Raw genomic sequence first — 24,866 nt, forward strand, 5'->3', positions numbered from 1 at the left:
GTGGGAGGAGCTATAACTGAAGGAGGGGCTAGTGTGATTTTACAGCTTCATTGTTTTGAACAGAACAGAATAACAGGGGGCTTCCGGTTCAGAGGTGTCAATTCCAGGTTCAGAAAGTAAAAGTCCTCACCAGGATTTTGCTCAGGCTTCCTGGATTGTGTTGATTCCACTAATTGTACCTGGATTGCACTAATTAGAAAATCTAGCAAGCTTGAGCAAAATCCTGGTGAGGACTTTTACTTTCTGAACCTGGAATTGACACCTCTGTTCCGGTTGGACATGGATCGCTTTGGCCACGTTTGCGTGTAGCTCCAAGCGGTCGTGACAAATTTCTTTAAACTGGTATGCCTAACTATACCTTTTTCAAAATGGACTTTATTGTAAACTTCTGCTACTTTTTAGCAGCTACTACACTGTCTAAAACCCAGTCATTATGAGCAAAAATGTCTACTGTTCGGACCAGAAGGGGAAAGTCTTCGTCCGAAATGGCCGCTAACCTAAACAACAGCTAGCACAGACTCCGAGCAACTGAGCTTCGCTGCCTTCACGAACGCCATCACTGCCCTCAAAGAGGACATTTGTACAAAAATTGATGTAATGGCGACAAATTTGAAGGCTGAAATTTCTGCTGTGCGTGAAGAAATGAAGACTAGCATCTAGGCCTGTCGCGATAATTACATTATCGACTTATCGTACGATAATTTTTTTTTACCGCGTTCATTTTTGCTGATGTCGATAATTGGCCATTGGGTTTCTGCGCACATTTGTTTACATGAGAATAAACCGCAACTACGTTAGATTTCAGAAAGGCCCGCAGTGCTACTCTCATACCCCCCTCCCCCCTTAAGGGAAGACAAATCTGTGGTCAGAGAGTGACACCTACCGGTTAGGAAATGAGTGCAGTACACGGAGAGCGTATGCATCAATAACGATGCCTCCACACACACAGGTGGAGATGTGTTAGCTCGCGAACGTATTCGAGGCTAATAGGACTCGAAATGATTCGCTTTTTATCACATTATTTAATGGTTGTTTATTATAGTGACCGTAGCGCGCGACTCCGCACACCTCGCGAACCTCCGCGAACGGGGGAAGCATTTATACTCGTCACATTCTTTGCAGTGTTCTCCGAAACGATATGTGGTAGTATAAAGAAACACCCCTCAAAAACAGGGGAAGGAACATTTACCTGACAAATTTTAATGTTGCTTTGTGTTTCAGGTTTGAAAAGTGCTAGAATTTAGGCTAAAGTATTTGAAAATGCTTAAAATTATAACTACTTCATTTCACAACAAATATCTGTCTGACTGAACAGTTCTCTTGTATTACGTTAACAAATACGAGCCTCTTGTAATTCCAGGACGAAACATGAGAGAACGTGAAGACGTTAAGACTTCATGAAAATAAACAACCATTAAATAATGAGAGGGGGTGCGAGAGAGCAGCACTGCATGCATTTCTGAAATCTAACGTAGTCGCGGTTTATTCTCATGTAAACAAATTTGCCTGGAAACCCAATGGCTAATTATCGACATCAGCAAAAATGAACGCGGTAAAAAAAAAAAAAAAAATTCGTACGATAAGTCGATAATGTAATTATCGCGACAGGCCTACGTACGACTGGGCAATCCTAGATGGCTTTAGGAAAATATCGGGTTACAAATTAAACTTTTCCCAATTGCTCCTACAGCTTGCCACTTTATCATGTCTCAGCTGTCCCTCAGGATTTCCTACCGTGGCTTCACCTATCTAGGGTTATTTATCACCAATAAGTTTGACAAACTGTTCAAACACAACTTCCTCCCACTGTTTTCACGTACCAAATAAGACCTCCAACGCTGGACATCACTACCCTTATCATTAGCAGGGCGCATTCATGTAATAAAAATGAATATACTCCCTAGATTTCTATATTTCTTCCAATGCATTCCAATTTTCATTACCAAATCTTTTTTTTTTTTTACCAACCATGACAGTATAATTTCCGAATTTGTTTGGAACAAAAAGCTCCCGAGGCTTCGGAAATCGGCTCTACAAAAACCCAAACACTTAGGTGGCATGGCACTGCCCAACTTTCTCTTTTACTATTGGGCCACTAATTTTCAACCTATTGTGTACTGGCTGCACTTAGACAACCTAGCCTCTCTGCCTGCCTGGTTATCACTCGAATCTGCATCTTTAGCTGCCATCTCATTAGCCTCTTTTTTAGCTTCCTCAGTACAGTTACCTAAACCAAGTAAAAATATTATTCAGGTCTACAGTTAAGATTTGGATACAGTTTATGCATCATTTTGGCATACAGTCGCTTCCACTATTCACACCACTTTGTGCAAACCCACCATTTCCTCCTTCCCTACAAGACAAAGCATTTAATATCTGGCATGACCACGGCCTCAAGATCAGTTACTGATCTATACATAGAAGGAGTTTTTGGTTCTTTTCAACAACTTGCTGATGTATTCAGACTCCCTCGTTCACACTTCTTTCGCTATCTGCAAGTCCATGACTTTGTTAAGAAAAAATTTCCCAACTTCCCAAACCCACCGGCTCAGTCACCCCTAGACATACTTTTTTCATCTTTCCCTACTGCTCTGAAAGGGGTTGTATCCAGGGCTTAATTTGAGCCGGATCCTGCCGGAACAGGATCCGGGAACTCTTTAATTTTGAAGCGTGCGTTCCGGTAACTGTCTGCCTCGATCCGTTAACATTTTATGTTGTCTGCTGTTTGCGTTCCGGCATCGTTTGATTTACAAATTAAGCACTGGTTGTATCTATATTCTATACCAAGATTTTTGCCCTCCAGCCCTCTGACCACACAATTAAAACACTTTAGGCTCAAGATCTTGGGGAAGATATACCGGAGGAGACCTGGCAGGCAATATTAGCACGGGTTCATACATCCTCTGTGAGTGCTAAACATGGGGCAATAGAATGTAAACTTCTACATAGAGTGTACTGGACCAAGGCTAGATTGTCTAGAATTTACAGCAACATAGACCCCAACTGTGATAGATGCCATCAAACCCCGGCCAGTTTATACCATATGTTTTGGAATTGTCCTTTACTACAGACATTTTAGAACTCAATATCCAGTTCACTTTCAGACATATTACAAGTACCCCCCTGCTCCCTCTCCACTCATTGCACTGTTTGGTGTCTTTCCAGCTATGTACACCTTATCTAAATGCAAATCCAATTTGATAGCTTTTTTTACTCTTTTAGCGAGGCGACTTGCTCTGTTACATTGGAAGAAACCATATCCTCCTTCCTACACACACTGGGTAAAAGATGTACTGTACTTCATGAAGCTGGAAAGAATGAACCACACCCTAAAAGGATCTATAGCGAATTATTATAAAGCATGGAGACCCTTTTTGAAACATCTAGATGATATGGAGCTCCAGGATCATTCAGATACCAATTAGTTCCAGTTTAAGTGACCTGCTTCAATACACTCTGGGCTGTTGCTTCCTGCTTCCCTCTCTGTTTAAATAGTATGTACAATCAACACACTGTTAACTACTGTTTTGTTTTTCTTTTATTATTATTTAAAATGTTTTATTTATTATTATTTTATTGATTTATTTTTTTTATTATATTATTTTACTTTTGCTTATTGTATTGTATTTTTGTTTAATCTTGTTTGTATGGGTTTTATACCTTAATCCAATAAATAAAACAATTAAAAAAAGAAGAAAGAACAGACTGTCATCATGCCATCACAGGGTACTGGAAATGCTCCCCAAACGTGCTTCCATTACTCACACTGTCACTATATATAAACACCATGATGTCTACAATCATGCCCAACAGTACAACGTTGTGTCTGCGCCGACGTGAACACCTGAGGAACCGGAGGAACTGGAGTCGTCCGAGTCACTGGAAGAGTCGGAATCACTGCTGTCACTGTCAGACGAGGAGTCCGAGGATGAGGACGATGAAGAGTCCGACGACTCCACATCCTGATTCTGAGTCATGATCATTTTAGGAGCGTTCTTGAGGTGCTCTCTCAGCTCATCCCTGAGAGAGAGAGAGAGAGAGAGAGAAAGAGAAAGAGAGAGAGAGAGAGAGAGAGAGAGAGAGAGAGAGAGAGAGAGAGAGAGAGAGAGAGAGAGAGAGAGAGAGAGAGAGAGAGAGAGAGGGAGAGAGAGATGAAGACAGAAGTGACGGTGTTGGGGGTTAGCACACAACAGAGGAGGCCACAGCGCCTGGTCCCCCTGGTCAAGCTATGACTCGGGAGGTGTTCTTACGTCAATCCACCAAGGCCGATGGAGGTGAAGAAATTGATGGCAAATCTCGTGTTCCTTGGGTTGTCACGGGGAAACAGGCCCTCGAAGAAAGGCTGCAGAGTCCTGCGAGAGGAAAGAATGTGTGAGCTCGGACCTGGTGGTTTAAACCCATGTACATGAGGGAGTCTAGGGCGGGACACTCGGGTCCAGGGCAGGACACTCACATGTCCTTCAGTCTCTCGTTGAGCCTGGGCAGCCCCAGCGAAGCACACAGCTCCTGGAAGAGGATCTTCACAAAGATGCGACTGGATGAGGTCGTGGTTTCCTCACTCATTTTAATGCACTCCAGGACCTGGGAGGAATTAAAATCGATTAGTTTGTCTCCAAGGCGGGGCTATTACGCACACACACACACACACACACACAAAAAACAACCCCACAAAGATGCACACACACTGAACAACTCCATGGGGGCGCCTGCTAACACTTCCAGCCGTGCACGAGAAGCTTCTTAGTGAGGACTAAACTCTGCCCGAGAGAACAGGCTTCACAGCGACTCACGCTCCAGGGGACGGAATCCGTGTAGAGGAGGTGTGCAAACATGCGGGCCACGTTACGAAGTTTGTTGGTCTCCAGCCTGTGGATGGTCTCGTACTGCTCCTGGAAGATGGCCTCAAAGCTCTCCATATACTCCTTCTTCAGCAGACAGAACCTCTGCACAAAGACGGAGAGTTTAGCCAGGATCAGAGATATGGACCAGAGAGACATCAAAACACAGTCCAGGACGGACAGGTGAAGGACAGGACAGAGAGAGAGACGGGGAGAGCACACAGACAGCGGAGTGAGAGAGAGACTGAAAGAGCAAACCGACAGAAAAAGGAGAGGAGACAGAAAAAAAGAGACAGAGAGCAATAGGAGAGCTGAGTGAGACAGATGCGAGACTCACCCCTGCCAGGAGTCCAAAAAACTTCTCATAAGTTCTCTGCTGAGCGCAGCAGTCCAGGATCATGTTACACAGCTCCTTCTGCAGGGAGACAGAAACCCAGCTTAGTGTCGTCAGTACCACCACACACACACACACACACAACACCCTGACTCAGCACAGTCCCCTCACACACACTCATCACTGAGCCCACACAGAGCCCACACACTCAACATCGAGCCCCTGCACTCAGCCCAGTCCAAAGGTCCAGACAGGCTCATGCACGTGAGACCCAGTAGGCTTGACCAGTATGAGCAGGACCCTGGAGCCCTGAAATGGGCCATTGTGGGGCCTTAGGCATGACCCTGGAGACCGCACCACTACACCCTCTCCACTCTCCACCCTCGTACGCCCGGCCTCCGAGTGTCCACTGTGAGATGCTGTTGTGAGATGCTTCCCCCGCTGGTCGCTGCTGGTCTACAGAGCGACTTCCCTCAGTACATGTGGCAGACAGGTGAACTGATGGGGCAGGTATATCCCACACAGGGAGCAAACCCAGGGGCATCTCTCTCCATCTCCCTGCCCCGCCCACTTCACCCACTCCCACTCCTTTTCCAAACCCTCTTTCCTCATCCCTCTCTTCTACATCCGCCACGTTCTCTCACTCCACCCCCCCCCCCCCCTCCTCATGACTGGTCCGACATGAATAGTGGGACTTTGTGCGCTGACCTTGTATCACAATCTCCCACTCAGAGTTCTGAGGGCCCATCATAGCAGGACAGGCAGAACACTCACTGTTTAAGACAAGTGAAAAGGTCAAAGTAGAGAACACACACACACACACACACACACACACACACACACACACACACACACACACACACACACACACAAACACAAACACACACACACACACACAGGTTGCTCAGCTAACTGTATGCTTGAGCTTGTCTAAGAATACCTGTCTGGGCCATTAACTCTGCGTGGAAACAACTGATACACTGATTAACTGATTCACTCATTAACTGCCCTAATGGCTCCATCCATCACAGAACGCAGAAATGCTGAGACCAGAAAAACGTGACAGGTCAAAAGATGAGAACCTTCTTGAGCCAAAATGACGAATCTCTTTAGGGAACAGCCCCGCCCATGGCCCCAAGCCCCGCCCATGGCCCCAAGCCCCGCCCCTCCCTCTGCCTGTTTAGTGCTTCCTCAAAGGCAAGGCCAGAGTGGTTCTGGCACCTGTAACCCACCCAGCTGGCACCACTGCAGCCCCTGTCATGTGGTGAAGGACACCGTGATGGACAGCTACCTGACAGAACGTCTCTCTGGACAAAGACTGCAGTGAAAGACAGATTTATGGGCAGGTGAGGGAGAGAGAGAGAGAAGGAGAGGAGGAGGTGGTGTGTGGAGGAGAGATTCCCTCAATTCCCTCAGTGCAGGATGATTCCAGGGATGACCTACCATCTGTGCAAAAAATATATACATAAATGCATTTTTAAAAGATTTAGCACAGTTCCATTAGTCTCTATTAAGGTGTCAGTGAGGACTAGAGTTCACCCCCCCCCCCATGTAGTGAGGTTGGGGCCCTTTTACACAGCATGATGAGGCCAGTGCCATAGAGATAATGTGGTGAGTCCTGAGTGATGGAGTTGCGTTCTTTTTGTGACCTCTGACCTGCCCACTGAACCGACCCCCCCCGACACACACCAACCTCCATGGGCACCTGAGCCTAACCCGGTCACTACGGGACGGACACGTTGGGTCATGGCGTGGTCAGGGAGTTCTACCTCGCACACCGCCGCACGTATTATAGTATGATAGACTATCTGGAAAACTCAGGAAAGAAGTCCAAGACGACCAAGACTCCAGGAACGAAGCGCAGGTCAGAGTGAGTGTCCACCACACCTTCCAGTGATGCTACTGCAGGAATTACACACTAATTACATACACTTGTCGCTCAGAAATAGCCAACACAGAAAGCATTGCGTGTGTGTGCGTGTATGTGTGTGCCATTAAAATTGCAAGCAAAGCACCTCCTCTGTTGTTTACATTTCTATACGTCACCTGCAGTATTTATTCACAATCTGCAGCAGTAGTACTCGGCCTGGCCTCAACACTGCTCCATGATGGATGCACCTTTAGTGGAGGTGACACTGATCCACTGGGGAACTTTCATCCCATTAATCCCTTTTTAGATTTCACCACTTCCACCCTGCCTGAGGCATGTTTAGAGAGTCTGGGACTACTAGGGGGAGGAGCCTGGGACTACTAGGGGGAGGAGCCTGGGACTACTAGGGGGAGGAGCCTGGGACTACTAGGGGGAGGGGCCTGGGACTACTAGGGGGAGGAGTCTGGGACTACTAGGGGGAGGGGAAGGCGGCTTGGCGTGAGGAACGAGGAAGCAGGGTAAGAGTGAACTAGGAGCACAGCTCCTACACAGCTCCCACTCCCCACCAGTACGGGTTCCACTCCCCACCAGTACGGGTTCCACTCCCCACCAGTACGGGTTCCACTACCCACCAGTACGGGTTCCACTAACCATGCAGCGACAGCTACACACACTTCCAACGGACCACACTGAAACGCTGTCAACACCTGCCCTGACAAACAGCACACTGCACAACACCCCCCCCCCCCCATGGGAAATCAGCACCTGCGTCTGCTCACAGCTCCTAAATATCCTGCCCCTCCAACCCAGAAAGAATCTTTCCACCCTCGTCCCTGCAGCAAAAACACATAAAAACATCAAACATTTTCCATATTTGTCCTGCAGGTTGCGTTTTAGCCACTGAAGCTGCCAACAGAAATACCGCAGTTATGAAGTCCAACCCGCACCTCCCAAACACCACCCCTCACACGCACCTCCCAAACACCACCCCTCACACGCACCTCCCAAACACCATCCCTCACACGCACCTCCCCTCACACGCACCTCCCAAACACCACCCCTCACACGCACCTCCCAAACACCACCCCTCACACGCACCTCCACACGCACCTCCCAAACACCACCCCTCACACGCACCTCCCAAACACCACCCCTCACACGCACCTCCACACGCACCTCCCAAACACCACCCCTCACACGCACCTCCCAAACACCACCCCTCCCAAACACCACCCCTCACACACAGGCACCTCCCAAACACCACCCCTCACACACAGGCACCTCCCAAACACCACCCCTCACACACAGGCACCTCCCAAACACCACCCCTCACACACAGGCACCTCCCAAACACCACCCCTCACACACAGGCACCTCCCAAACACCACCCCTCACACACAGGCACCTCCCAAACACCACCCCTCACACACAGGCACCTCCCAAACACCACCCCTCACACACAGGCACCTCCCAAACACCACCCCTCACACACAGACCTCCCAAACACCACCCCTCACACACACCTTCCAAAGATCACCCCTCAAACACACACGCACCTCGCAAACACCACCCCTCAAACACACACGCACCTCGCAAATACCGCCCCTAACACACACGCACCTCGCAAATACCGCCCCTAACACACACGCACCTCCCAAACACCACCACTCATACACACGCACCTCGCAAACACCACCACTCATACACACGCACCTCCCAAACACCACCACTCACACACACACGCACCTCCCAAAGACCACCACTCACACACACGCACCTCCCAAAGACCACCACTCACACACACGCACCTCCCAAAGACCACCACTCACACACACGCACCTCCCAAAGACCACCACTCACACACTCACCCCCACATACACACACTCACTCACCCCCACACTGACCTGCTGATACACACACACACACACACACACACACACACACACACACACACACACACACACACACACACACACATTTTTATCCACCATTAAGGACAACTGGCTATATTTTCCATTTTTTCTATTTAAGACTTTCTTCTGGGTGCGTTTCCTCCCCTGGAGGAGCTGCAGTCCTGGGCTACTCCACACAGAAGCCCTCCTGAGTGCACACCCAGCTACAAACAGCTGCTCACCTCAGCCTTTTCTGACAATTTCATGAACTCATAAGCATTTGCAGAATTCGATGTGGCTGAACTGGACAAACTGACTTTATGACAAAAATGTGAGAAATGCATGATGGGAAGATGAGAACATGCAGGGTGCCTAGCCCCGCCTCTTCAACCACAGCACAGCGTCCATCCCCAACGGCAACGTGCTGAGCACACTCCCAGGTGGGCCACGCCATACACCACCACACCACCTCTGCTGCATTATTAATAACGTCTTCCAGTCCCACGGTTCTCGCCTCATCTCTCACAGTGAAAGAGCCGTCACAAACAACAATAGTCAATAATTCACCTGCTGACACATCCATCAGAGAGAGAGAGAGAGAGAGAGAGAGAGAGAGAGACCATGCGCAAAGTACAAGCAAAATCTCTTAGGTGGTGAGAACACACCCAGCCTATCGGATCCTCACCCTGCAGAGTGACAGAGTGCAACTTCACTCCCAACACGTCTCACGCATCGGCTGCATCAGGCGGCTCCAGGACCTCCAGAACCTCCCGAGCCGACGTGGGCTTACACGCCCTGCGGGTGGGTGGAGCAGCGTGAGCCCGGATCGAGGGTGGAGGAAGGTGGATTTCCAGGGAAGAGCTCCGTAACGCTGGAGTTATCCGTCTGCCTCTCCACTTAAGGCCACGCTAATCTGAACACAAAATCATCTTGTTCAGCCGAGCTACGTGAGGGCCTCGTGCGTGCGCCGGGGGAGGGGCTGGCCCCGGGGAGTACGGCGGGTTACGGGGTGAAAGTTCATGACCTCACACTGCAGCAGCACCATGTCAGAGTCTTTAACCTTTAGCCTTCAAAAACGAGAACCGTCTCAGGTCAGAAAAGTAATGGCTGAACTGAACCAACCAACACGGAGAATCCCACGGAGAAACACAGCAGCTTCTGCACACACGAGGACTCCACTCCCACTCCACTGCACACATGAGTGGGGACCTGCAGATCTGGTCATGGACACGAACCTACCAGAACACTCAGATGCTCAAAACACAGAGACCCTCAACATACGCTCCATCGGTTCTAATGCATGGGGTAGGCAGAGTCCACTGGATGTGTGATGTGTGTGTGTGTGTGAGAGAGATAGCATTATCAAAAACAACAAGCCAACCCCCCCCCCCCCCCCCCCCCCCCCCCCCACCCCTGTCTGTCCAAACTGACCTCTTCTCCAGCACAAACTCTGAGGCAGTACAAATAATCCCCCAAGTTTGATGATGGTGATTAACTTTAAATGTTTACTAAACAGGCTATTAGGATCCGAAAGCTGAAACGGGCCTGAGTGCAGCTCTGTGTCCCAGACACACACACACACACACACACACACACACACACACACACACACACAAAACAGCAAGTACTAAAAGGGCATCTACAATACACTTCCATGCAGTTTAAGCACCACATGTGAAAGATCTCCACTGGTTTGGCTAGCGCACCCTTTACTGTGAGAACACTGACACCATGAGAGCGTGTGAGATGTGTTCGGAGAGAGAGGCTCTTGACACACCGCCTCTAATGACAGAGCAGAGATGACCCGCTCACATGCCAACCAGCTCCGCCCCCTCCTGCCACATTTCACACCGATCCCAAGGGCTGGTCCCCAGATAGGACCGGTCCTTAGATGGCCACGACTGCCTCACACACTCCATTTCCTGTTCCCTCGTCTGGGCGTGTGTTTCTCAAACTGTAAACATATTTCTAAATGGATGTACTTGATTTTTTCTTCATTTGCTGCGAGAAGGATGTGTGAATGTTGTAGGAATAAGGGCGGTGTAGTTAGAGGATGGCTGGGGGGGGTGTAGAACACGAAGACACTGCACTGGGACACTCAGGTGTGACGGATGACGCACAGGGTCCTGGTCGCTCCACACAGCCCCGCAGTCTGCCAACATGGACAGCCTTGTGTGGAACGCCACTGAGACACTGGCACTCGCTCACACACACTCGCACACACACACACACTCGCGCACACACACACACTCGCGCACACACACACACTCGCGCACACACACACACTCGCGCACACACGCACACACACTCGCGCACACACACACGCACACACACACACACACACACACACACACACACACACACACACACACACACACACACACACACACACACACACACACACACACACACACACACACACACACACACACACACACACACTCTCCTGGAGAGGCCAGGCGAGCCTCACGTGTATTTATAGCTGTACTATTTAGCTCTCTTGTCTGCTTAGTTTGTGTTTCTGGACAAGTTTAGCTGTCTGCCTTTACTTGCTCATGAAGATCCAGATATTTCAGCTGCAGCGTTTGTGGCTTGGCTTGCTGCATGAAGCCTGATTTAGCTCTAAATATCACTGTCAGCACAGACTTTACAACGAGAATGAGGCTTTGCTCTGGACACGTGCTCGTCCAGTGTGCAGCAGAGGTCACAGAGGTGATGTCATTTTATGACCTTGGTGATGACACACACTGGGTCTACGACACCACACACTGTCACGGAGATGGACAAAAGGACAATAATGCTTCTGTCCAGAGTTCTCTTACATACCCTCTCTCTGACACACACACGCACGCGCGCGCACACACACACACACACACACACACACACACACACACACACACACACACACACACACACACACACACACACACACACACACACACACACACACACACACACACACACACACACACACACACACGTCTGAGCACTCCACAAGCTGTTTGTAATATGCCAACATGTTATTCAAGCTCCCCTAATGGTGAACTTACACAACACTATCAAACAAGTCCCTGTGTCCACATTCTGCAGAGTGACCCAAACATACAGAGATCAGGGGAGAGACTGCTTTCTCCAGAACACGTGCAGGCATCTCTGCTCACACACGCTCACACAGCATTCTCCCAGCATCCACTACTTCTCAACACCTCACCCAACCAACCCAAACCAACGCTGACAACGCACAACACTATTACCACATGCACTATTTTGTACGACATTGAAGGAATGTACACACACACACACACACACACACACACACACACACACACACACACACACACACACACACACACTCCTAACTTGCTTTCATTTAGATAAGCTCTGTATCTGCTCATCTATGTTCACAATACAGGGCACTTTGTTTAAATGAGCTGCTATCAACAGAGTCCAGGGGAAGGAGCCAGAGACCATGATGACATCCGGCCCTCGCTAAAGGTCACACTCCCTGATTAACCACAGACAGAGAGCAGGAAACACACACGCACACACACACAAGACGTTGATAGTCAAGGGTGAGCTGAAAGAACTGTACATTCAGCCTGAACCCTCAAGGACTCTGACCAATAAGACTAAACACACTGGGGGGGGGGGGGGGGGGGGGGGGGGGGGGGGACTCGGACCCACAGGAGCTAAATATGCAACCACGAATATACAGATCAAGGTTATTAACATGACAAATGTTTCCCAAATGGCTACATACTCTTGGTTCCAATTCTGGAACAGAAAGCCCCTCCCACACTTCCCCTCTCCACTCCGCCTCCAGGGAGCCCCGCCCTCCACACCAAAATCCGATTCTCCAAAGGGCCGGACAAGCTGCTAGCAGAAGACGTTTCCCGCGAGGGAAGGAGTTTATAGGATAGGAGACTTCCGAACATATCATAACCCAAAATGCACTTCAAAATTTCATCACAATCACTCAGTAAAGTAATTTAGTAAATGTAATGTTATTAACTCAAAATACACTTCTCATGTAAGGTTAAGTGACTGAACTACAGTCATTTCAAACCTCAGTGTTTTGTTCAGAATTGTTTTCCGTGTACGTTGTAGATTGTTATCCACATCAGTAACAGTACAGCACAACAGTGAGTTACTTCTCGTTCTATAGCTATGGCAACAAGCTCCACCCACCTCCATGTTTGCTAGTGGTCCAGGGGGGTGTTTTCTATGTTTTCATAATTCTACTTTCCCATAAGTAGTGTTACGTATACAAAGTTTGGGAGGTTGCGGCAAAGAGGGCAAAAAAGAAAAATGGGAGAAAAGAAAACCTCGGAGGGAGAAGATTATTTAGGCTAATCCAAAAGGATACCATAAACAGCCAGGAGGGCGGGGTTTAGGAGGGCGGGCCTGAGGGGCGTGTCCTAGAGGGGGAGGCGTGGCTAGCTCTGTTGCTCACGTACCGTCTGGTTCTCTGGGAAGTCCATCTTGATCAGTTTGTGAGCACACTCCTCGAAGTCCAAGCTGTAAAGAACACAAGACAGCACCATTAGTATGGCGGACACACACTGCAGAGGGCGTTAGCACTTAACACAGAGACGTCCTGCATCACAGCGCTGCTCATTTGTGATAGTCACCGTGCACTCCACCCCTTAAAATGGCCAAAAAACCCATTAGCTGCTACAAAAGCTAAAAATAAAAAATAAATAAATGATCATTTGTCATAAGTGAACTGGAAATCAACCTCATTTAAAATGCACATATTTAATATCTCATGTGGGCCCAATGCCGTGAAATGTGTATGAAATATGAATCACGGGGTATTACTGCCAAAGTCCAATAACATTTCTTCACAGAGGGTGACAAATATCAAACTCCAACATGAACGATCTGTGCATTCGAATATTCAGTGGAATATTTATTAGAATATTCATTAGGCTGGGTGGGCGAAACGTACAAGAGTGAAAAAGTTCTGCTCTAATCACTGCTACTAAAAGGGCCCAAATAGTAGGCAAATAAATACATGAATAAATAGAAGAGCAAAGCAAAGACGAGAAACACATGAATCTAGCCGAACCTCCTGCTCCCAAACACACTGCTGCACTGTGGGGTATCGGGGGATTGGGGCTACATGCGGAGTTTGATGGGGCATTTAGCCAGCGTTTTAAACCTTTTTAAACATGGTCAGCCAGAATGAATCCAGGCTCATCTACCCACAGGTATCTTCTGCTCCGCTAACAGCAGGACCCCTGAGGTGCAAGAGGCCTTCAGACAAATGACCTCCATGTGTCAAACCCTCATCTTCCTCACACACACTGTCGGAATTCAGCATCGGTGTGTCATGCACACAGTGTCATTCTCTGTCTCTCTCTTTCCGTCTCTCTCTCTCTTTCTGTCTCATTCACACTCACACACACACACACACACACACACACACAGCTGTGTGTAGCAGACCACATACGCCAGTTCAGAATAATTTCAGTTTGAGAATTAAAGAGCAAATAAAAACTATTTTAACTTAACGGCATATTTGTCTTTGGTTAATTTATAGCCTGAGGTGACCAATGTCCAGGCAGTCTCCTAATTCTACAATTTACATACATTTAAATATTCATTATGTGCTTATTTTCATCACCACAGGGCAAAAATAAGTGTCCTGGTCTTTGTCAGTTCTGCAGTGATGTGTTGGTCTGGCACACAACCAGCCTGTCTCCCTCACCGTCCACACACCAGCCCGTCTCCCTCACCGTCCACACAACCAGCCCGTCTCCCTCACCGTCCACACAACCAGCCCGTCTCCCTCACCGTCCACACAACCAGCCCGTCTCCCTCACCGTCCACACAACCAGCCCGTCTCCCTCACCGTCCACACAACCAGCCCGTCTCCCTCACCGTCCACACACCAGCCTGTCTCCCTCACCGTCCACACACCAGCCCGTCTCTCTCACGGGGGGGGGGGGGGGGGGGGGGGGGGGGGGGGGGTGAGATATCACCACCTTATGCACCCTGTGCATTCTTCACCAAGACATGTAGATGCATCATCATCCAGTGATCATGGTCGGCATGACAACATCTCGCTATCCGGTCAGGGGGGGCTTACTGCGGTGGGGGGTGGGGGGTGGGGGGGGGTTAGACAAGACAGGCGCAGCAACAACTGACAGCATCTTCTGTAGAGCTGAACCCATAAAGCCTGGTTTATACTTTCGCGAGCGACCGTAGCGCGCGACCCTGCGCGAGCGGTGTAGGCGTTTATACTTTCGCAAGCGTCGCGAGCGTCACTGCAGTGTTCTCCGATACGATAGGTGGCGATAGGTGGCAGTGGAGAATAAAAAACCCCTGCAAAACCGGTGAAAGAACATTTTTACCTGACCAGAGACCGTATATATACACCAGGCATCAAACATAAATATGGCTTTGCAGTGTTGTCCGAAACGATACGTTAACAAATACGAGCCTCTTGTAATTCCAGGACGAAACATGAGAGAACGTGAAGACGTTAAGATTGGGCGTTTTGAAAATAATGTGATAAAAAAAGCGAATTATTTCGATTCATTTCGAGTATATGTTTAAATATTTAACTTAAGTTTAACGTGCAGGGAAATATTGAAATGGACCTTTAAAGTGACGTACAACTGCTTTAATTCCACCTTATAAAGGTGTATGAACCCGGCAAACATGACTTTGTCCATCGCGCAGAAGCGCGGCACACGCGCGAAGTTACAAAATTCGAGAGGTGCACGACCTCGCGCCGCGATTACGTCATTTTCGCTCGCGGCGCGTCAAGTATAAACCAGGCTTAACAGAGCAAGCCCAGCGCAGGTCGTGTTCTGGCACTGTTCTAATCTCATTTCCGAGTGGCGACGCAGTACAGCACTTTTCTCCTGTGGCGTAATACTGGGGCCCAGACGCCAGGACCAACTGCTACTGGGAGGAGTGGCTACGTCCGCTTGACTGTGTGTGTGTGTGTGTGTGCGCGTGCGTCTGTGTGTGTGAAGTCTGAAGCCCCAATGCCTAAAATGAGTCAATAATTACAAAATTTAAACAATTAATTTACACAATTAAATCAAACACATTAAATCAAACACATTACATAATTTTAATCAAACTCATTATGGAATTTGAATAAAACTAATAGTGTTTTGCTACATCAGTAGCAGCTCAATTACTTCCCTAACGATCCAAATATTTATTTTGTGTTCTACTTCGAGCTGTAGCAGGTCAAAAATCTAAATTTTATCAGCTCCAAGACATTTCTCTATTCAGAATATTAAGTCTTAAGTACTCAGGAGAAGAGGGTCAAATCCTGAAAACCCTGAATCACCAAATCAAAGAGCTCTTGTGTTCCAGATCTGGATGTGTGTGTGGCTCTCGAGCGGGCGGTACACGCTGCCACACTCGTGCGCTTGGCCGTGTGGTGGGGCACTGGTGTCCAGCTGCCATTGGGACACAGCCTCAGTGAGCTCACTCAAAGGGCCGAGGGGGGTCAGCGCAGATGAGTCAGATCCAGCAGTGACCAGAACCCCCCCCTGTTCTCTCTACAGCCTAAAGAGACCAGCAGACCCCACAGGCAATTAAAGATTTACAGCTCCGCCTGTGATGGTGTGACTTCCTGGGCGAGTGTGTTGGTCTGAAAGCACTGGGTGGGTGTGACGCGGCGTTAGTACAAAGTGCCCAACTTCAAGCAGCAGGTTAAATGAAGGTGGATCGGCTGCCGTGGGCTTGCTGTTCTCTACAGAGCTCTCAAGGAGGGAGATGGGTCTGTCGGCGCCGAGGTCATGTGATCACACAGAAGGCCCTGGGGGGGGGGGGGGGGGGGGGGCGGAGCATTCAGAGGCTTCACACTCTACGCTCTCACAGCACAGCTCTGCACCAGAGGACGAGCAAAAGCAGGACACATCTGCTGCCTGGGGCTGAGTCCAGCGCAGTCAAAACGCGCGCGCACACACACGGGCACACACACACACACACACAGGTTGGGTAGATCAGATCAGCTCTATTCTCTCCTCCACCATTTCACTACAGCTGCCCCCCCAAGCTTCATGATATCAACATGTGATTTTATCCCAGTGCCAGAACTGAATTAGCTAAGGTCGTTCAGGGCACGGGGACAGCAGCCCGGTCTCGTCCGGTCCTGGAAAGCAAACGTGGTGTCATTCCTGTCCTCACTCTTCCTGTCCCAGTTGGGTGCTGATCTAACCAACGCTGCAGGACCCCCACCCACAGTCTGCTCCACCTCTATGTATAGCACACACACTCCAGCACCAACCGCCAACCACCACCACCCACTATTTCTGGTTACAAATCGTTCTCATTTCCTCAGCAAGCATGGTAATGGGCCATGTGTCTGAGTACCTGTGTGTAAGAGAGAGAGATTGTGTGTGTGTGTGTGTGTGTGTGTGTGTGTGTGTGTGTGTGTGTGTACTCACCTTGACTGGATGGCCAGATAAATGGTGCGGCGGAATGAAACCAAGTTCACCTCCGTCTGGTCAAAAATGGTGACTTTGGCCTGATCTAAATAAAGAGGGCAGAGAGGAGACAGGCGGTGAATGACCACAGGACCAGCGCGGGCGTTCAGGGAACGCGAGCCGTGCCATCCTGCCCTCTCCTCTCCAGAGGTCAAAGGCATCTGTTCCTACTGCAGGGTTATTTTTACCCCTGCGGGGGGGGGGCCCTTCCCCGACGGAGCGATTAACGCAGCTCGGCCTGGGGAGATGAGTGTGGCGATGATCCCGACACAACCTGCCCGAGGCGAACGTCTCTGGGTATGAGCAGTCCGCACACGTGTCGCCTTAAGCGACTTCAGAAATCCCGATTCAGGGCTGCAAAAGCGATTGTGCTGCTGTAGCTCAGTGATCAGATTTACACTGAAGGAGCAGAACACAGCAGGTTCAGGTTCTTCTCCTCAGGCCACCTCAGGGCCCTGGACACGGTGAAGCTATCAGAGAATCCCTGGTGTGCGTCCTCCGCCACCTCCTCCAGCTCCTCCTGGGGGTGTCTCCATTAGCTGGCAGAGATCATAACCCAGGACACCTATGACCATGTTGGGGTGGGTTAAACATAGATCGAGTGTTTCTTCACAGCTCAGCACTGTATTCAGTGCTACAGTCTGGTACAGTGAGCGCATTACTGCAGCCTCTGCACCTGACAAATGTTTGATCTCTCTTCATCATATCACTTGTGACCAAGGTCCTCAGATCATTCATCTCCACTTTGAGGAGACTCTCAGTCTTTGCCTAGATGGAGCGCATCACTCTGGACGATCACCACAGCCTCACACTTGTGAGGTGATGATCCACAAGATGACGGCTTCACACTGGAAGACATATGTTTCTGGAAGACCTCTATATGAGTACATTAGGAGGGTATAATCATCCACTAATAGCAGCGATGGAACCTTCCGGTTTAAATTAGTTAACATTAGATAACTAAAGTTTTACGGTTTCATGTTTGTAATCTAGCTTACATAATCGCATTGCCCCATTACATAACCACTGCCTTCTCCGATACATTAATGGTTGGCATGAGCTAACTAGCTAAATAAGATGTCTGCTAGCTTCCAAATCAATAAACTGCTTTCATCAGCCAGACAGCGACTGTACACATTATCAACTTAAAAGCAAAGGTTTCATTAATACGGATGTTTCAAGCATTTGTCCTTCTTCACGTACTAAACAGCTATCGTTAGCCAAGGTTACAACAGCTGCTATTCACAGGCGCTGTCCTCTCACTGAACACCTCTGGATTCAAGGTCAAATGCCTTCTCCAGATCCACCAGGCACATGTCCACTGGAGCGGTCAACTCCCATGGCCACTCAACTCTCTGGGAGAACTGGGGCACTATTCCACCGACAGGGCAGAGTGCACATTGCAGCTTCTCAATCTAAGGAGGCAATTGGATAAAATCTACTTTCCTGTACCTTGGCTGAGAATTGTGATACTATAGTTTATAGTCTACAGCATTTCACATTTCAGTAGGTTCATAGGAGTACCTGATATGTCTGTTTTTAAAAAAAAAACGTTGTGGTTTAATCTAAAGCTATTTTAAGCTTTAGATATTCGATAGATAGACAGATAGATAGGCTAGGCAAGATCAAGTCTCCCTCCTAAATTACCAACTGGGTTAGAATCTTTTCTAGAAAACTATCACGGATCTGAGTAGAAGACACGATCAGCTACACCTCTGAGATAGCGTCTCTGGGTTAAATTGGTTCTGAAACCATAAATATTATGTTCCAAGTTTGATCCTGGGGTAAGCATTATTTCATCTGTACGTGTTCCCATTTGTGAGAACAATTAATACATTTCCTCCCATCTAAATGCACTCAAAGCACATCTGCATGTCTATACCCACCAGCACCTTCTGTGATTGTCTACAGGATAGCATAGTTGAAGGTGGGTCACAATTTTTATTTTTTGGCAGCTAAATAAAAACAAAACCTATTTCTTATTGGAAATGATGACCTGAGAAACATATCTGGGGAAAAAACGAGTAAAAAACTGATTGATATTTTTAGCATTTAAAACCATATAAGAAATGTTTGCAAAATTGCATTCAGAAATATATCCGAGGTCCTCGACCTTCTCAATAGCTGACAGTAATATACACACTCCTGGATGACACTCCTTTTCCTAACCTACCAAAGACCTCCCTCACTATCTTACAGAGCCAAAGCACGGAGGATTGGGGCATGCCCGAGAACAAGAGCATCATCACAACCGCCCCACTCACAACCGCCCCACTCACACGCTGCTGTTCTCAGCATTGACCACATCTTCCCGAATCGATTTGAAGATTCTCTTAACAGCCTTGGCGTGTCTGTTTACTCGTCCCACTGTGATTTAGGTGTGTGCTCGCAAGGACGCTCACATCTGCGTTTACTTAACAGCCCCAAGACATTTGTATGTTGTTTATTCCTTAATTTATTCCTCTTTTTAGTCCACCCTGTGACATCTTTCTCATATCCAGTGAATGAAGAGTCTGGATTATTAAAAGAAGGGCAGGCTGCATGTAGAGACAAGCTCTGCTGTCCAGACGGACGTGCTCCCAGATGCAGGACTGGGCAGTGCAATGCAGCATGATGCCAGGAGAGTCCTGCTGGGCCTGTGCACACCTCCCCATGTGCTCCAAACCCCCAGGGGGAGACACACCAGCTGGATTACTAGAGGAAGTGTGGCGTCTTCTAATGAAGTTTTAATACAGCTCCAACGCGCACACACTCGCAGAGGATTTGAACTACAGCATTCACACACAATTTGTTAATCTTCCACTCTGCTGTTAATAATCAAGTCACTGACTACACATCAGAGCCTAAAGGCAGTGAGTAGATATTACAGTTAAAATACTGTTTTCCTAAACGGAAAAAAAAAAAAAACTGTTTTATTTCTTCTCAGATCCACGTATATGGCTGTTTATAATTCAAATAAAAGTTAATTTCCCACCACTCGTGATAAACGGACCAACTCAGAGAAACCAACCCACGTGAACATCAAGAGGAAACTCTAAACCAGATCGTTGAGGACTACAATTACCGTCTTCAGCTTCTCCGTCTTCCTCGTTATCTTCATCCTCTTCCTCTTCCTCACCGCTCCCTTCCGCGTCATCACCAGAGTCACTGCTTCCTTCATCCAGGATCTCTGTGAAGGTCAGCAGAAGGTCAGAGGTCCACCTGAATCTCTTAACACTTCCATTTCCCTCTTTAGTCCAATAAAGGTTCTCGAGTTTCTCACAGGGCTTTTCAAGCGGAGTGTAAGAACATCTCTCCAGTCTGACAGGGTCAGTCCCACTTACCTTTTCTAATTGCCTTGTATTTTTCTTCGTTTTCTAGGAAGTCTGTATCCATCTTGAAGACGTCTGTTAAAAAAAAAGATTAAATAAATACACAAAAGCAAAAGTTTCTGTTGAGTATTCGTTGGCACCTCTTTACTGCTGCAGCAGTAAAGAAGAGCTCTGTGTGATGGGTGTGATTCCTAAAAACCCTTAATGTCACAGTGCCAGTTCTCATTCATCCCCAAGGCCTGAAGGACTGTGTGTGCCGTCTTCCCGTTAAGTCCAAAAGTCTCCAAATCCCTCCCATCCAAGTAAATAAATGTTTACAGAGGCATAAATGTCAGAGTAAAAGACCTTCCAGTTCTGCAGAGTGGAGGTTCTGCTCTGAGCCCGATACCCTGTTCTGTTGCTCACAGCCCAGTGACCTGCAGGCTAGACAGGGAGGTTGTGGACTGGCAACCACTGGCAGCCTTTAGCTGGGAACGAGGACGCCAGGCGGTCCAGGTCCAGGAGATCTGGCTCCGGGTGCTCCAGTCTGCCCGGATACAGATCACCATGGCGATTGCACTGATGTAGCACACTTGGCTACTCGTCCAGCTCATTAAATGAGGAGTTGATTAGATGTGCTGGATCAAGATAATGACCAACTAACACAATCATACAGCACAATTCAGAACAGAGCTGCAGTAAAAGATCATGTGAGCCAGTACTGTATCCATTAAGCAAAAAAAAATAATAATAATAATACTGGATTCTGAGAGCTTGTTCACAGCCTCTCAAATCACTAGGTAATGATTCAAGAAATCACTCAAAAACAGTCACTTCTGACTCCATCATCATCTCCTCCCACCAACACAATGTCACTCTGGCTTCATGGATGTTTTGCACATATTTCTCACAAGACACGATTACCTATAGATGCATTGATGTACATCGATGAATTTTGGTAATCAAGTGTCTAGAGGAACCATTCGAACCCTGATTCATAACTCAACATGACCAATAAGTTGAGAATAATGTGAATATATACATTAACACGGGAGATCTTCTGAAATTATCATGCTGCTCAGAACCTGATCCAGACCCAAAAGAACCAAGCTGCCCAGCCGAACACACACCTGCACCGCCGAACACACACCTGCACCCAACATAATCAGGCACTAAAAACCTCGCTTTGAGTTGGGCCGGATCAACACAGTTTGGGGTTTCAGCTGAAACACACAACTCAGTTATTCCCTGAAACAACTCAAGCGCTGATGGTCAGGTCCAGGGAGTGTGTCTGAGCAGAGCAGCCAGCAGACTGGGTCGGACATGCAGGGTTGTGCAGGGCTGAGGGAGGTGGAACCGGCAAGGGCCTCCTTACTCAGCAGGTCCTCCGTGTTGTACTCGTCCTCTAGGGGGAGCATGTGAGTGAACTGATCCTCCTCCTCCACCAGATCCAGGCCCTCGGGTATGACGGGGTGATCTTTGAAGCCGTCCTTCCTGATAGCGAACATCACCTCGATCATGTACTGCACACGCTTGTCAATCTCAGACTCGTGAAGAATGTTCCTCAGACGCTCAAAGATGGCTGTTAAAAACAAAACAGAAAAAACCTAAACGTACATTTATAAATTTACATGCAACATATTACAGTATAGAACAGAGTCGTAAACTTTGGCCCTCTGACCTGATGTCCCACATCAGGAAGACAGACAGTAAGAAAAGTCTAGCTGCTTTCAGCTCTGACACTAAAATGACACCAGTCCACCCCTAACAAAGCAATGAGAGTCATCAAAACAAAAAAATGCTCGTTTCTAAAGCAAAATACACGTCCTCCTTAAAAAAATCACACAATTTGTATGTTCATGTCAGCAGAATATGACCAAACACATGACAGCCACCCCCACCAACCCAACCATGTTTCACACCATGACAGTGTGAACACAGATCATCAGAGAGCGAACCATGGGCAACGAATGGATCCTACCAATACAAACACGCAATAATGGGAAGAAATAAAACACAAAAACTATATAATAAATTCACGAGAATGTCCTTACTAGTGGACATACCCAAACAGTGGACAAAGCCACTATGAGCTATATAATAGAGCTTTTAGCAAGACGGTTATTTCACCATCACCACTTTAATGTCCATTCAGACGACATACTGAGGCAGTTACACAGCAGAAGCCTCAGACTGTAAATGATGCAATATATGATGCTATAACGCTGAAAATGAATGACACCAAGCTCCTCCTCCTCTCAACATACACCCAGCACGCCTCGGTCTCATGGAGACACCCTAACCGAAGCTCAGTTAGCACCACGCTGAAGGTGCCATGGTCAAACTGCCTTGTTTAGACGCAAGAAAGAGCAGAAATGTGAGTGTACCTCACTCAGGCCTTGTCGTCATTTCTGGACCATGACAAAAGTCTTTCCACAAATCTCTCAGAGGATAGGCAGATTGCTAAATAAATGTAGGAAGACAAACGTGATTTTCAGGTACCATTGATGCCCCGGGGGGAGACCTCGGTGAGTTTGAGGCCACACTCCTTTAGGAAGCTGATAGCCACCTCAACACTGTCATCTGTGGGCCGCTCCAGCAAGAGGGTCAGCATCTCCAAACACAGAACTTCATGAGCCTGCAGACAAACAGATGCACACGCACATCAATAACAAAGACCAGCAGAATTATCCCACAGATTAAGACTCGCTTCTGAACTGCCTCACTAAACGCTGTGGTCTATTGTACAACATTAAAGCTGTTGTAGTATAAAATCAAAGCCTGTTAATCTCACACGACCCAGATGGCTGCCTGAAATATCTTCCCACACTAAAGAAACTTACACAGAGAGGCCACCCATGGTCAACTGATTATTCAAGTACACGTCATTTCTGTTTGAGGTGGAGAAGCACAAACTCATACCACATTCTGATTGATGAGGTGGGCCACGAACTTGGAGGCTGTGAGGCATTGTTGCTGGAACACAGAGAAGACGAGAACATGAGTAGCAGCTCCTCCTGTAGGAGCAGGTCGAGAACCCACAACACCTCCAGAGGACGCACCTCAACCTGAAGCTCTTCATGCTTAAAGAAAGGATCTTTTAGTGGAAATGGTATAGAGATTTATATCAGACCTAGAAGCATCTTTAGAACAGTTTTAGGTTGAGGGTTCAATCTGAAAATGAAGCACTGGGTATTAATCCGTAATTCCCCTTTTTTGCAGAAAGCTTCCGAGGCGAAACCAGAGTAAGAAGGCGGAGCATCACGCAGCCTCGACCACGCCGTGACCTCTGACCTTGTCGTTCCTACGGTAGCCCTTGCGGAAGTTGAGGATGAGTCTCTTCAGGATGAGCTCTCCGATCTGAGGGAACTTTGAGTTGATGATGGCCACCAGGGCGGAGTAGACGTGCGTGAAGATGGGCGAGGCACTTTGGGCCTGGAGCACGGATCGGGCCAGCAGACCCCTGAAATACACACGGGAGACCATGACAACAGCTGCCCCGGGCAACACACCTGCCCAAGCAACAGCATCCTGCTACTCACAAGATAAAGATTTGCTTGTTCTGCAGCCAAAAGACATTCAGCTGTGTTCCACCCATATAACATTACATTACTACCCAGATCCATAAAGACTTCCTACTCACATGAATCACTGCATGAGAAATAAATGAGACAATTCATAAAATCAGATTCACTTGTCACCTTAAAGTACACTGGAATAGAGTGGGCTAATGGAAATGTATCTTCACAACCAAAAAACTGCCAGTTAATCTCACTGACATATTTCTTTATTATTTTTTGTAATGTTACGTAGTGTTAGGTAGGATAGCACCGTTAGGAAGGAGAGTTCTGCTCTGGTACACAGACTTGCTATCTGCCAGCATGTGTTCAATGAGATGCTTGAGAGCCAGAGGTCCACGTGGGTGTGGGTGGGTGATGGAGGAGCTTGCGTGGCTCACCTGCCCCTCACGATGTTCTCCTGCAGAAGCTCCTGGATGATGTTGCCGATGTTGGACACGTTCACCTTGTTGACGAGACCGTTGATGGACTTCTTCAGGGCTTCCCAGCTCATCCTCTGGAACGCCAGGCTACATCAGACAAGGAGAAACAAAGCACTTCAGAACGTATGAAGGTCCAGTACTGATCTACCAAGAGCTGCTCCAAAACACACACGTGAGTTAAGA

At 48.0% G+C, this 24,866-nt stretch overlaps 1 protein-coding gene across 2 annotated transcripts in view; it reads right to left on the reverse strand.

Annotated features, from left to right (window-relative positions):
- cwc22 (CWC22 spliceosome associated protein) overlaps positions 1–24,866 on the reverse strand; it is a 35,650-nt gene that overhangs the window by 2,688 nt on the left and 8,096 nt on the right. For both annotated transcript variants that reach the window (XM_077002325.1, XM_077002324.1), the window contains 14 exons: positions 24,642–24,770; positions 23,978–24,146; positions 23,606–23,659; positions 23,186–23,321; positions 22,059–22,265; positions 20,717–20,779; positions 20,458–20,562; positions 17,355–17,439; positions 13,392–13,452; positions 5,176–5,253; positions 4,791–4,943; positions 4,454–4,581; positions 4,251–4,352; positions 3,845–4,020 (listed from right to left, as the gene is read on the reverse strand). In XM_077002325.1, coding sequence (XP_076858440.1) covers positions 3,845–4,020; positions 4,251–4,352; positions 4,454–4,581; positions 4,791–4,943; positions 5,176–5,253; positions 13,392–13,452; positions 17,355–17,439; positions 20,458–20,562; positions 20,717–20,779; positions 22,059–22,265; positions 23,186–23,321; positions 23,606–23,659; positions 23,978–24,146; positions 24,642–24,770 — 1,646 coding nt within the window. The remainder of the gene's footprint in view (positions 1–3,844; positions 4,021–4,250; positions 4,353–4,453; positions 4,582–4,790; positions 4,944–5,175; positions 5,254–13,391; positions 13,453–17,354; positions 17,440–20,457; positions 20,563–20,716; positions 20,780–22,058; positions 22,266–23,185; positions 23,322–23,605; positions 23,660–23,977; positions 24,147–24,641; positions 24,771–24,866) is intronic.

The sequence above is a fragment of the Brachyhypopomus gauderio genome, chromosome 4 (assembly GCF_052324685.1).
Source record: "Brachyhypopomus gauderio isolate BG-103 chromosome 4, BGAUD_0.2, whole genome shotgun sequence".
NCBI lineage: Eukaryota > Metazoa > Chordata > Actinopteri > Gymnotiformes > Hypopomidae > Brachyhypopomus > Brachyhypopomus gauderio.